The 13,950-nt window shown below is 47.9% G+C and overlaps 1 protein-coding gene across 8 annotated transcripts in view; it reads left to right on the forward strand.

Annotated features, from left to right (window-relative positions):
• The window catches only part of MTOR (mechanistic target of rapamycin kinase), a 119,395-nt gene that overhangs the window by 95,129 nt on the left and 10,316 nt on the right, over positions 1 to 13,950 (forward strand). For 6 of the 8 annotated variants that reach the window (XM_084822366.1, XM_084822367.1, XM_084822365.1 and 3 more), the window contains 14 exons: positions 4,459 to 4,574; positions 5,566 to 5,683; positions 6,194 to 6,406; positions 6,532 to 6,632; positions 6,834 to 6,930; positions 7,754 to 7,852; positions 7,949 to 8,071; positions 9,242 to 9,424; positions 9,991 to 10,125; positions 10,258 to 10,432; positions 11,027 to 11,162; positions 11,749 to 11,896; positions 12,397 to 12,519; positions 13,710 to 13,792. In XM_084822366.1, coding sequence (XP_084678492.1) covers positions 4,459 to 4,574; positions 5,566 to 5,683; positions 6,194 to 6,406; positions 6,532 to 6,632; positions 6,834 to 6,930; positions 7,754 to 7,852; positions 7,949 to 8,071; positions 9,242 to 9,424; positions 9,991 to 10,125; positions 10,258 to 10,432; positions 11,027 to 11,162; positions 11,749 to 11,896; positions 12,397 to 12,519; positions 13,710 to 13,792 — 1,850 coding nt within the window. The remainder of the gene's footprint in view (positions 1 to 4,458; positions 4,575 to 5,565; positions 5,684 to 6,193; positions 6,407 to 6,531; positions 6,633 to 6,833; positions 6,931 to 7,753; positions 7,853 to 7,948; positions 8,072 to 9,241; positions 9,425 to 9,990; positions 10,126 to 10,257; positions 10,433 to 11,026; positions 11,163 to 11,748; positions 11,897 to 12,396; positions 12,520 to 13,709; positions 13,793 to 13,950) is intronic. The other 2 variants (XM_084822368.1, XM_084822371.1) reach the window with 1 other exon arrangement.

Consider the following 13,950-nt stretch of genomic DNA (forward strand, 5'->3'; position numbering starts at 1 on the left):
ACAGGAGAAGGCAGTTAGCTGTTAGTCGAATAAATGTACATACGGTTTTAAGAATAAAAAAAGCTGGTAACCTGACTGAAGCATGAAAGGAGGGCAAGACAGATGACTGAATCAGTATTTAGTTTACTGGCTGGTATGTCTGGTAAATGGATTGCGAAAGCAGGGGATGTTGGCTCAAACTGCAGGAAACATGCAGCAGCTACTGGAATGTATATATGTCTTTACACACCCAGAGTTTACTCTTGTTATTGCTTGACATAATAATGCGAAAGTGACATCTAAGGAATTAATCATGTTCCTGCTGATGGCAGCATGTAGGGTAATAGCTAGAAGTTGGAAAATTGCAGAATTTTTAACATTGAAGTCTTGGTACATGGAGCTGTGGCAAACAGCTGTGGTGGAAAAATCAATGTATCAACCTAAATTAGCTAAAGGCAAAGTTAAATCTTGACTTTTATACAATATGTCATGATTTTATTTCATATTCAAATCAGGGGCATATGCAGCAACATCTGTCAAAGCCTTTCCTCAGGTTACAGAAAAAAGACAAAGGTTGCAATCATAGAATAGTAGGGTTGGAAGGGGCCTACAAGGCCATCGAGTCCAACCCCCTGCTCAATGCAGGAATCCAAGTCAGAGCATCCCTGACAGATGGCTGTCCAGCCTCGTCTTGAACGCCTCCAGTGTGGGAGAGCCCGCCACCTCCCTAGGTAATGTCATAACATCCTATGAATGTTTAGACAAAAAAAAGTCCTACATGCTGGCTGAGGAATGGTGAGAGACGTAGGACTTTTTTCTGTCTAAACATGTATAGGACTGTGTCCTAAATAGAGAGCTGGTGTGGTGTAATGGCTAGAGTGTTGGACTAGGAGTCAGGAGACCCAGGTTCTCGTTCCCACTCAGCCATGAAGCTCACTGGGTGACTTTGGGCCAGTCACAGACTCTCAGCCCAACCTACCTCACAGGGTTGTTGTTGTGAGGATAAAATGGAGAGGAGGAGGATTACGTACACTGCCTTATTTACTTATTTTATTTATTTATTTATTGGATTTATTAGCCACCCATCTGGACAGCTACCCGGCCACTCTAGGTGGTGTACAATACAAATAACACGAAATACAACAAATTTACATAATCAACTGAACAAAACAACATTGCTCTGAAAAAAAGAGTTCCTTATGGAGGAAAAAAGGCAGGATATAAATGTAATAAATAAATAAATAAATTTTGGTATTATGAAGAACCATTCACCCATGGATGATTGCACCCATGTTTTGGCCTGTAAAGTTGGGGGAGGGGGGGGAGGGGAAATTTTATTTATTTATTCATTTACAATATTTATATACCTTATCAGAAGATTTCGGAGCGGTGAACAACATGATAAAGAATAAAACAATGGTTAAAAGAGTTAAGAGTTTAAACATTTTTAAAAAAAAGACAAATCCCAATGAAGTGGAGTTCAACAAACCACAGCTGGTCATGCAAGGAAGGCCTCTTGAAAGAACAACATCTTCAGGAGGCGCCAGAAGGAACACAATGTTGGCGCCTGCCTGACCTCTAAAGGCAGGGAATTCCACAGGAAGGGGGCCACCACACTGAAGGCTCTTCTCCTGGTGGACTCCAACCAGGCCATAGGTCTATGTGGAACCACCAGGAACATGCCCTCTGATGACCTCAGTAACCGGGCAGGTTGGTAGGGAAGGAGGCGCTCTCTCAGGTATCCTGGTCCCAAGTTGTTTAGGGCTTTGTACACTAGTACTAATACCTTAAGCCTGGCCCGGTAGCGAATAGGCAGCCAGTGCAGTTCCCTCAGCAAAGGAGTTACACACTGAAAAGGGGCAGCTCCCGACAGCAGCCGAGCTGCTGCATTCTGCACTAGCTCCAGCTTCCGGACCAGCCTGAAGGGCAGCCCCACATAGAGTGCATTGCAGTAATCCAGTCTTGAGGTTACTAATGCCTGTACCACCGTGGTCAAGCTATCCCTGTCCAGGAGAGGCCGTAGCTGGCGAACCAGCTGAAGCTGGTAAAAGGCACTCTGAGCCGCCGCGACCACTTGGGCCTCCAGCGACAATGATGGATCTAGGAGTACCTCCAGACTATGGACTTGATCTTTCAGAGGGAGTGCAACCCCATCCAGAACAGGCAGTGAGCCTATCTCCCGGACCCAGGAACCACTCACCCACAGGGCTTCTGTCTTGCCAGGATTCAGCGTCAGTTTATTGACCCTCATCCAGCCCATTACTGAGTCTAGGTACTGATTCAGGACTTGCACAGACTCTCCTGAGTCAGGTGTCACAGGGGGATAGAGCTGAGTGTCATCAGCATACTGATGGCATTTAGCTCCAAATCCCCTAATGACCCCTCCCAGTGGCTTCATATAGATGTTAAACCACATTGGGAACAGGATGGTACCCTGCGGCACCCCATAGCTCAATTGCCAAGGGGCTGAGGAATAGTTACCCAATGTTACTCTCTGAAATCGGCCCCGTAGGTAGGACCGGAACCACTGTAGCACAGTGCCTCCAATACCCATCCCATGGAGTCAATCCAGGAGGATACCATGGTCAATGGTATCAAAAGCCGATGAGAGATCGAGCAGAGTTAACAGGGTTGCACTCCCCCTGTCCCTCTCTCGATGAAGGTCATCCATCAGGGCGATCGAGGCTGATTCAGTCCCGTAACCAGAATGAAACCCAGACTGAAACGAGTCTAGATAATCAGTAATCTTCCAAGAGTGCCTGCAATTGGTTCGCCACAACCCTCTCAAGTACCTTCCCTAGAAAAGGGGTATTTGCAACTGGGCGGTAGTTGTCTAATACCGTTGGGTCCAGGGTGGGCTTCTTCAGGAGTGGCCGCACTACTGCCTCCTTAAGGACAGCAGGGACCACACCTTCCCGTAGAGAAGCATTTATCACTCCCTGGACCCACCCAGTCACACCCCCTCGGCTAGCTTTTATTAGCCAGGAGGGACATGGTCGGTCGCATTATTGCAAGCATCTTGTCCACATCATCAGGCCATAACAACTGGAACTGATCCCACAAAATCGGGCAGATGGTGGCATCAGACACCTCGACTGGTACTGCACCAACAACAGCATCAAGGTCGCTGTGGAGACAAGGGATTTTGTCCTCAAAGTGTGAGGCAAAAAGATCACAGCGGGTCCTCGACAGGGCCAGGGCCCCATTTACGGGGGAAGATGTTAACAACCGCCGAACCACCTGGAAGAGCTCTGCTGCACGGCTACTTGAGGACGAAATGGAGGCAGCAAAATAAACCTTCTTTACTGCCCGCACTGCCCCGCAATAGGCACAGTTATGCACTCTAGAGTGTGCTCGGTCATCTTCACTTCGAGTCTTGTGCCATTTGCGCTCTAGCCGACGTCCAGCCTGTTTCATTGACTGCAGCTACCAGGGAGCAGAACGGGCTCCAGAGTGCCGGAGAGGGCACTCAGGTGCAATCATGTCGATGGCCCTCCGCATCTCACTGTTCCACAGTGAGGCTAGGGTCTCGGCTGGATCACCAGCTCTCCACTGGAAAATCCCCAAGAGCATTCAGAAATCCATTGGATTCCATCAGTCTCCTAGGGTGGACCATCCGAATAGGTCCCCCACCTCTGCGGGAGGAGAGTAATGCTGTAAGTTCAAATCTCACCAGGAAATGGTCTGACCATGACAATGGGGTTACTTGGAGCCCCCAATCTTCAGACCACCCATCTCACAAATTGGAGCAAAAACCAAATCAGGGGTGTGCCCTGCTTCATGTGTTGGGCCGATGACATACTGAGACAGCCCCATGGTTATCATGGAGGCCATGAAGTCCTGAGCTGGAACTCCAGAGACAGCCTCAGCATGGAAGTTGAAGTCACCCAGAACCACCGTCCTGGGTTCCTCCAACACCACACTTGCGACTGCCTCCGCCAGCTCAGTCAGGGAGGATTCTGGGCAGCAGGGTGGGCGGTACACCAGCAGCATCCCCAATCTGTCTCTATGGCCCAACACCAGGTAAAACCCCTCAAGGCTCGTTCCAAGGTGGAGAGGTCTCCTGGTGATAGAGATGGAAGTTCTATGAACCATGGCAACTCCCCGCCCTGGCCCTCCAACCTATGTTGGTGCTGCACTGAGTACCCAGGTGGGCAGAGCTGAGTCAGGTTGACTCCACCCAGCTCACCCACCCAAGTCTCAGTGACAGCACACCAGGTTGGCCCTCTCATCCACGATTAAATCGTGAATGAGTGTGGTCTTATTGCAGACCGATCTGGCATTAAATAACACCGGAATGGTGGATAGGTTAAATGTACTATCCTCTGTCAACAACAGACTTAAACTTGACATCATTTTCTTTTCCTTGTTTGTTTCTTTGATTGACTTTGTATTTGGAAAATTAACACAATTTATGTTTTCAAAAGTAGAAGAGAAATCGTGGCCTTCTTAAGCATGGATTCACGTTGCCTGTTGCAGATTGACGCCTTCCAGCACATGCAACACTTCGTTCAGACGGTGCAGCAGCAGGCCCAGCACGCCATCGCCACTGAAGACCAGCAGCACAGGCAGGAGCTCCACAAGCTCATGGCGCGGTGAGTCCCCTGCCTAGCCGAGGCCAGGTTTCTGCCCAGACACACTGGTGCACCTTCCTGGAGGCTGCTGAGAGTTTCAGGGGTTTCCTGTTTTGGGGGTTTCTAGGACAACCCATACCCTGGATTAGTTGATTGCCTAATCGCTGGGGTCTTCAATGTGGAGCCTGCAGACACGTCTCCTGGCACTGGCCAGGCTCCCTGCCCCCTCCTGATTTTTATTTTTATTTTTATTTCTTAAGACTTTTTTTTAGTTACAAAAATACTGTTTCACCTGGGAAGTGGGTGTGCTGCAAAGCCAAGTGCTGCCCTCCACGGCTGTCTGTGAAACGAGTGTTCTGTGAGCAGCCATGCCCACTCGCAAAATTCCAAATGTGCCCACCAACCCAGAATCACCTCCTAGGGCGGCCTTCCCCAGCCTGGTGCTCTGGAGATGTGTTGGACTCCAACCCCAATCATTCCTAGCCAGCATGGCCATGATACTTTGGGGATAATGTTGTCAGCAACCCAAGGAGGGGTTTAAATAAACCAGAAGAGTAGCTTCGTGTCTGTATTTATTAATACAGATTTAGCACTCTTTTTTTGCTTCGCTGGGCTGCTACTCAGTGCAGACTACCTTGCCGTGTATTCTTCGTTATAAAGCTAGATTGATTCCTTACTGCTATGCAACATTTTTTCTGCAGTGTTCCCAAGAGAGCTGTAAAATCTAATGCCCCCTAGTTAGCTGTTAGGTTATGCCCTGGTGACCCATTCCTTCCCTAACCTCAGGACTTCCATGTAGCCTGAGTTCACTTCCATGCAGCCCAGCCCTGTCACAACCCCGATCGCCTGAAGGCCCACCGTTAAAGAGATGGAAACGGTGGGCCGAGCCTTCTTCCTTGCCGATCAGACATGACTTGCTCACCCTAAGCTCCAGAGTGATAAATGCCCTATGGCAAAACCATTGACCAAGAATTCTCCTTTGTTACTGGCTTTTTACATGTTCTGTTCTCAGGTGTTTCTTGAAATTGGGCGAGTGGCAGCTTAACCTGCAAGGCATCAATGAGAGTACTATCCCCAAGGTCCTGCAGTACTACAGTGCCTCCACGGAGCATGACTGCAATTGGTACAAGGTGAGCAAGGGAAGGAGTCGAGGGGAGGTCTGTAGCGCAGTGTCAGAGGACCTGCTTTGCATGCAGGAGGTCCCAGCAACTTTGCCCAACCTCTTGCCCTCCAGATGTTGTGGAATTCAGCTCCCATCCGCCCCAGACAGCATGTCCAGTGGTCGGGAATTCTGGGCCTTATAGTCCAAAACATCTAGAGGGCAACAGCTTGGGGAATGTTGCTGTAGGTAAAAGTTTTAGAGAGCAGGGATGAAAGACTCCAACTGGAAACCATGGAGAGCCTCTGCCAGCCACGATTAGGTAATGCTGGGCTTAGGGGGACCAGTGGACTGGCCCTGGGATAAGATGGCTTTGTGTACTCCTGGGTAATCCAAACAGCGCTAGTGGTGCTGCCACTGATGCGATCCGTCTGATCGGGGCACGTGCCATGTAAGTATCCCGCCCCCCCAGGTCTTCGTAGCCTCGAATTAGTGCCAGAAAGAGAAGTGTGCCGTTAATGTGGCTTGTCACACTCATCAGGCCTGGCACGCCTGGGCGGTGATGAACTTTGAGGCAGTCCTTCACTACAAGCACCAGAACCAGGCCAGGGACGAGAAGAAGAAGCTGCGGCATGCCAGCGGGGCCAGTGTCACCGGCGCCGACACGGAAGGCAGCAACAGCGAGGGCGAGGCTGAAAGCGCCGAGAACAGCCCTGCCCCATCTCCCGTGCAACAGAAGGTTACTGAGGTACGGGTAAGGATTCTTCCTGCGCGCTTTGCAAGCCCAGCTGGTTCTGGGCCTCCTCACACCTCCAGCTAATGCCGTGATATCCTTGGGTGTTGCTTTCGTGATTCTCAAAACATTTGTTCCCCCAACAGGACTTGTCCAAAACGCTCCTGATGTACACAGTTCCAGCTGTGCAGGGCTTCTTCCGGTCCATCTCTCTGTCTCGAGGAAACAATTTGCAAGATACACTCAGGTGCCTGATGGGCGGGTCAGCCGTTTCATTTGAAAAATTTAATTGCTGGGTGCTTTTGTTTGGCTTCTTTGCTGAACCCAGGCGAACAAGGGCCTTGTGTGCAGCTGTAATGAATCACTGCTCCCTTGCCCTGCTCATTTTGAGAGAGTCTCTGGGAGAGAGAAGAAAGGAGCCAAGCTTGATTTCATTTTCTTTCTTCAGAGTCCTTACTTTGTGGTTCGACTACGGCCACTGGCCAGAAGTAAATGAAGCACTGGTTGAAGGGGTCAAGGCAATCCAGATTGATACATGGCTACAGGTAATGGGCTGGTTTTAAATGAGGATTCCTTTTCTTGTTCAAACCTAAGTATGACAGTGGATTCCATAACAGAAAGGCTAAACAAACTGAGCCTGTGACCTGACTCGCACGTAATGCTAACCCATGGTTTATTTGACCCCTGGTTATCCATGTGTTGTTGCCCTGCCTAGGGTTTGTCTGGCAGACGATCAAATGAACTGTGCTTTGTTTTCTCAGTCCCTGGGCTGTTTGCTTCCCTCCTCTTTTGCCCACTTCCTCTCTGTATCCCAAATGCCTTTGTGGCACTGTAATACCAGCATGTAGAGCAGCTGGATTTTTTTTACCACTCTTGCCAACAACCCATGAACAACCCACAGTTCTCTATTTGCATGTAATGACAACCTGTGGTTTATTAAGCAACCCAGTGTTCACAACCCAAAAATAAATCATGGTCTTTCTTTCTGGGTTGTTTGTGGTTAACAAACCATGGCTTGTTAGCGCAGCTGGATTCACACTACATGGCAACCCCAAATTCAGCAAACCATGGGTTAGCATTTTGTTTGAACCCAGCCATTGTCGCACCGTGTGTGTGTGTTCTCAGGCCCCATCCATATATGTATTATGGGATGAGCCCTTTGGGTTCTAGAAGAACAGCTGGAGAGGGTTGTTACCTTCATACCCTGCTTGGGGGCTTCTTGGAGATACCTGGTTGGCCACTTTGAGAAACAGAATGCTGGACTAGATGGACCTTTGGTCTGAACCAGGCAGGGCTGCCGTTAGGAAAGGTTAGTGTCCCTTGAATAATGCCTGGGTTTTCTTTCCCCCTTCTCTTCTCTAAAACCAGGTTATCCCTCAGCTCATTGCTAGAATCGATACTCCTCGTCCTTTAGTGGGCCGACTTATTTACCAGCTTCTCACAGACATTGGCAGGTACCACCCACAGGTGAGTTCTTCCTTCACTCCCCTTCTGACCTCGTTCAGGCTCCAGACTGTAAACAAGTTTGGTTTATAAATTGCTGCTTTCTGATACTTGCCTTAGGCTTTGATCTACCCGCTGACTGTAGCTTCAAAGTCTACAACAACAGCCCGTCACAATGCTGCCAACAAGATCTTGAAGAATATGTGTGAACACAGTAACACGCTAGTCCAGCAAGCCATGATGGTGAGTGGTATGCATATGCACACATTTCTTCCCCCACCCTCCACGTATGCCAGTGTGGTGGAGAAAAATGTATTCATTCGTTTAGATTTTCATCCCTCCTTCTCCCAAAGCTCCATGTGGGTTGTATCATTTTAATTAATATGTCCCTCCACTTTGCAATTCAGTAGTCAAGGTAATCATTATATGCTTTATCTTTGTAGAAACACTCACCCCTTCATTCTTTAAAACAATTTTAATTATGGTTTTGCAAGGATTGATCTGCTTAGCTCTGTTGGGGCTGTATTTGGGGGGAGTGTATGCTATTTTTATTTAATGCCAGCATGTAAAATTTGAAAGATGCTGATCAGGGCCAAAATCAGTGGGCTGGTAGGTTTATTTTATTTATTTTGCAGTAAAAGCCAAGCCCATCCACCAATCCTGTTTGCGTCACCCACCACACACACACACATCTCCCTGCATGGAGGGTGCCATGATTCTGATGCTGCAGTATGTTATTTAAAACTCTCCTTCCCAACCTCGGTCTGAGGGTCCCCATCCCTGTCCTAGAATGCTGGACTAGCTGGGTCTTTCGGTCTGATCCATTAAGGCTCTGCATGCGTTCTGTTGTTTCTTCCCCAAAAGTCTCCTTGGCCTTCTCCAAATTTCAAAGCGAATGTACATTCTAACCAAATCAGGTTTTGCAGTAGCATACAGATGTGAGAATTGTACAAAAAGGTGCTTTTAGCACCAAGTGTGACTAAAGCTCCGCAGTGCTCTTATAGCTCCCCCTAGCAGTCAGCCAGGAGTACAGCTGATCTGTGACAATTTTTGTTAATGTAAACATACATACATACATACATACATATATATATATAATCTCCAAACCAGCAATGGCCAAGCTCTCTGGGGTTGATGGGGTTTGCAGTCCAATGCATCCAGAGGGAACCAGGTTGGGGAAGGCTGATCCAATAGAGAGGCCACAGCTTGGGGGCACTGCACATACTTGGCATGTAGAATGTCTTCTGGTCAGTCCTTTTCTTTAGAGGACCTCAGTATAACAGGGCTAGGAAAGACAGCCTGCCTGACCACTCAGAGAACTTTTGCCAGAAGAGACAATCCTGGATTAGATGGACAAATAGTCCCTGTTGTTGGGTATATAAGGCAGTGGGTTATATCTCTTCTCTAACCCAGGTGAGTGAAGAACTGATCCGCGTAGCCATCCTCTGGCATGAGATGTGGCATGAAGGGCTTGAAGAGGCATCCCGCCTCTATTTTGGGGAGAGGAATGTCAAGGGGATGTTTGAAGTGCTGGAGCCGCTACACGCCATGATGGAGCGCGGGCCTCAGACTCTCAAGGAAACCTCCTTCAATCAGGTATAAATGAAAGTTAAAATGATTCTGGTCCCCCATAACTCCAAGAGGAAATAAGAATTATGCACAAAACAAGAATTAGAGTTTGTAATTAGGAAAGTTATCCTGAAATGAACCGTCTCCATCTATAAATGCATGACAGATTATGAGGTGTTACAGCCTCACTCTTTTTGCTTCATGGGCCACTGTGTTTCCCTCAAACAGTCAACAAGTGATAAGCTGTTAGTCCTGATTGAGGATTAGAAAAGGGGAGCAAAAAAACAAAAACCAAGCATGCAGGTTGAGGAAGACTTGTCTGTCTTTTGGAAGATAGAGAGAAAGGATGTGCTGATTAAGTACTGTTAGCATCAGAAGGCAGCTGAACCCAATAGGCTCCCCTTCTTGCTAGACCAGAGGTGGGCAACTTGTTGACCGTTCAGGTGTTTTGGCCTACAACTCCCATGAGCCCTCACCACTGGCCATCAGCTGATGGGACTTGTGACCCTCCAGGTGTTCTGGCCTATAAGTTGCCCATCCCTGTTAGATCGTAATGACAGAATGAAGGGCTATATTTCCCCCTTTTTCCTCAGGCTTATGGCAGAGATTTGATGGAAGCCCAGGAGTGGTGCCGGAAATACATGAAATCTGGAAACGTCAAGGACCTCACCCAAGCCTGGGATCTCTATTACCATGTCTTCAGGCGCATCTCTAAGCAGCTGCCTCAGGTGAGGGGAGAGGAAGAGCTGTTTCTCCTGGGAATCCACCATTGTCAAGCAGTCAATGGGAGAGTCAAAGCAACTGCGTTAAAATACTGTGTTTTGTTGGCTTAATTCATTGTTTTGCCTCCTCACTGGCAGCTGACCTCCTTGGAGCTCCAGTATGTTTCACCCAAACTCCTGAAGTGCCGAGATTTGGAGCTGGCGGTCCCAGGGACGTATGACCCCAACCAACAAATCATCCGCATTCAGTCCATTGCTCCGTCACTCCAAGTGATCACGTCCAAACAGAGACCAAGGAAATTAACTTTAATGGGTGAGAACTTGACGTTAACGGATGGAGGGACACCCAAAATGCCCTCATCCCCAATTTTGTTTTTCACTCCTGATTGCCACTGGCCTAGATGGCTTCTCAAAAGGGTCAAATATATTGACAGTGGGTAAGGTATGTCCATTAGTCATAATAGGTAAATGGAACATCAAGGCTCAGAGGTAGTTTGTCTCTGAATGCCAGTTGCTTAGCGAGCGGCAGAGGGGGCATAATGGTGGAGGGCTACTATCATCAGGTACTGATTGTGGGATTCCTGGAAAGACCTGGCTGGCCATGGGTTCAAATCCTCAGTCGTGAAGCTCATTGCGTGACTTTGCACCAGTCACTGACTCTCAGCCTAGCCTTCCTCACAGGATTGCTGTGAGCATAAAATGGAGAGGAGGACTATGTACAGCGCCTTGGGCTCCTTGGAGGAAAAGTGGGGATATAAATGTAAGAAAGAAAGAAAGAAAAGACTAGGTGGACCCTTGGTCTGTTCCAGCAAAGCTGTTCTTGTGTTGTGTCTCAGTAGCAAATCCCTATATAAATCCACAAATCCGGGTTTATACACCTTAAGAGAGACCTTCTCTTCCCATACAGGAAGCAACGGGCATGAATTTGTGTTCCTTCTGAAAGGCCACGAGGATCTTCGTCAGGACGAAAGAGTGATGCAGCTTTTCGGACTTGTGAACACCCTGCTAGCCAATGACCCAACATCCCTCCGTAAAAACCTCAGGTGATCTAAAGGATATTTAGCCTCATGCTTTATTGTATATACCTCAAACACGCCACTTGAAAAAGAAAAAGAGATTTACTATAAAATGTGACATTTGTGAACAAATAATTGCTGTAGGGAGGCTTAAGGAGGGAGAGCCACAGGTAAAGCTGCTGTAATGTTGCCATGTGTTATCTTGGATGGAGTTACAACAACTATCAGTCTGGGTTTAAAGGGCAGGAAAGACTGAGATGGCAGCACTGGGGTGCAAATGATTAAGTGACGAAAAGAAGGATAAGCAGATGCTGTTTGCGGCTTTAATGCTTGCCTGGGCGTAGTCCCGTCACACACCAGCTAAGCAGGCAAAAGGCGTGGGGAATTCAGTTACAAGAATTCATGCTTCAGTAGTCATTGAAATACAATAGCCATTTCAGGTTTTTGTAATCTGCCCAGAGAGCATTTGTTACCAGACAAATTAAAAACGTAGTAAATAAATAGATTCTGTTAAAGTTCCCTGTGTTCTTGTGCTGGTGGATTTTGATTATTCCATTGATTTACAGAACCCAGCATTTTTTAAACTTGAATTTCCGTATCCTTCCTGTTGTAGCATCCAACGATACGCAGTTATTCCGCTTTCTACAAACTCCGGTCTTATAGGCTGGGTGCCCCATTGTGACACTCTGCACGCGCTCATCCGGGACTACCGGGAGAAGAAGAAGATTCTGCTCAATATCGAACACCGCATCATGCTGAGGGTAAGGCCATGGCTGTAACCAAAGATCCTACGCTCTCCACAGAGGAAGAGTTTTAGCATAGGTGCTGCTGAACCTGTAGACCTTTGGCTGTAAAGCTCTTTTATAAGGGAGGGCTGTAGCTCAGTGGTAGAGCAGCTGCTTTACATGCAGAAGGCCCTAGGTTCAATCCCCAGCATCTCTCTGAGCTGGGAAAGATCCCTGGCTGGAACCCCGGAGAGGCACTGCCAGTGGGCAGCTTGTGGCCCTCCACAGGTTTTGGCCTCCAACTCCCATGATCCCTCACCATTGACTATGCTGGCTAGAGCTGATGGGAGTTGTAGGCCAAAACCTGTGGAGGGCCACAACTTGTCCGTCCATGGTGTAGAGACAGTACTGAGCTAGATGGACCAATGGTCTGTCGTGGTATAAGGCAACGTCCTATGTTTCCTTCCTATTTCTCCTCTTGTGCCTCCTTGAGAAATATAGCTGCTAAATGTTGCTGATTCTCTAATTATTTTTAGATGGCTCCTGATTATGACCACCTCACCCTGATGCAGAAGGTGGAGGTGTTTGAACATGCTGTAAACAATACGGCTGGGGATGATCTTGCCAAACTCCTGTGGCTGAAGAGTCCCAGCTCCGAGGTACAACCAGACTGCATGCTTCTGAGAGCTCATGCTGACTTTGAAATACCCCTTCTCCACCAGTGAACAAAGTGGCTTCGGCCAGTAAATTGCTCATTGGCCACTTCAAATTCCTTGACGGCAGATCCTCTGTGATTTGTAATGGGTTGGTTCTGACAAACCTCAAGTCATGGTTTGGAGGACTGGAGAAGAGCTTTGGGCTCACGCACTCTGGTTCCCACCCAAATTTCCTGGTTTGAATAAGCCATAATTTGCTATGAACCAGGCAAGCTATGGTTTTTCGCAACTCAGGAAATGAGGAAGGAAATTAGAAGGCTGGAAGGGGGTTGAGGGAGACTGCAAATCCAAGGGAAGTTTCCAGTTCTCCAAACCAAGGTTTGGAGAATCATCTGAACCGACCCAATGTGGTAGAAAATATAAAGAACTTAAGTTCAAAAACAACGCAACAGATAAAAACGTTTTGAACTTGCTGCCAGCAAAAAAAAGTGAACCATGTACATGAGGCAGCTCTCTGTGCATGAATGCAAAAGGTTAAGAAGCAGCTGTTATCCTATAAGTCAGGGGTAGGCAGGGAAGCACTTTCAGCCCGAGGGACAAATTCAATCTCAGACAGGCTCTTGGGGACAAATTCCAGCGGTGGGCAGGGCTGGAGGCAAAAGGGGCGAAGCCAAAGACAAAATACCATTAGGAGAGGCATTTCAGCCTTTTAGAATGGGGCAAGGGGAAGGGGGGCATGGCTGCCTGGAGAATCCTAGGGGGCCACATGGGGACCCCTAGAGGGCCTGAGATTCCCCACCCCTGCTGTAAGGCCACTTAGCCACTGGCTGAGCTGCTCTTATGTCACAAAACGTTCACTAACCTTTTTATTGCTGGGAGGGGAAAGATTCAGTAATGGAATGCTGGCTGTGAAGGTTCGGTGAGTAGAAGCAGAATCTTGGTGGGCAGTTGACCTTCTCAGCTGTGTCGATGGGACGGAGAAATAGCTTGTGCAGTGGGGCAGGGAAGGTTGTGATTGAATTTCACATTGACAGAAAAAACAAACCCAATCTCTAGTTGCTGTTCCCTGGCATAAATTTAAGAGCGGCAATAGCGGCTCCTCAACCATCCATTTCCCTCCCTGAAATTGATCCTCTGACAGGCCTGTTTCATTCAGTCCTTTGATTCACTCCACGATCTGTCTTCTTTCTCAGGTGTGGTTTGACAGAAGAACAAATTACACTCGCTCGCTAGCTGTGATGTCAATGGTTGGTTATATTTTGGGACTTGGTGACAGGCAAGTAAAACTGAAGTCGTTTTCCTTAAAAAATAAAGGCATTCAGTAATCGAAAGGATTACAGGAATCAGAAGGGACCAATGAGTCGTAAAATACACTCCCTGGTCTCCAGATGTCCATAGATCAACCTGCTGCCTTTAAAATATTTCAACCCTGCC

This window comes from Heloderma suspectum, chromosome 15, assembly GCF_057233095.1.
Source record: "Heloderma suspectum isolate Gila_16-S chromosome 15, 16-S_ref, whole genome shotgun sequence".
Taxonomy (NCBI): Eukaryota; Metazoa; Chordata; class Lepidosauria; order Squamata; family Helodermatidae; genus Heloderma; species Heloderma suspectum.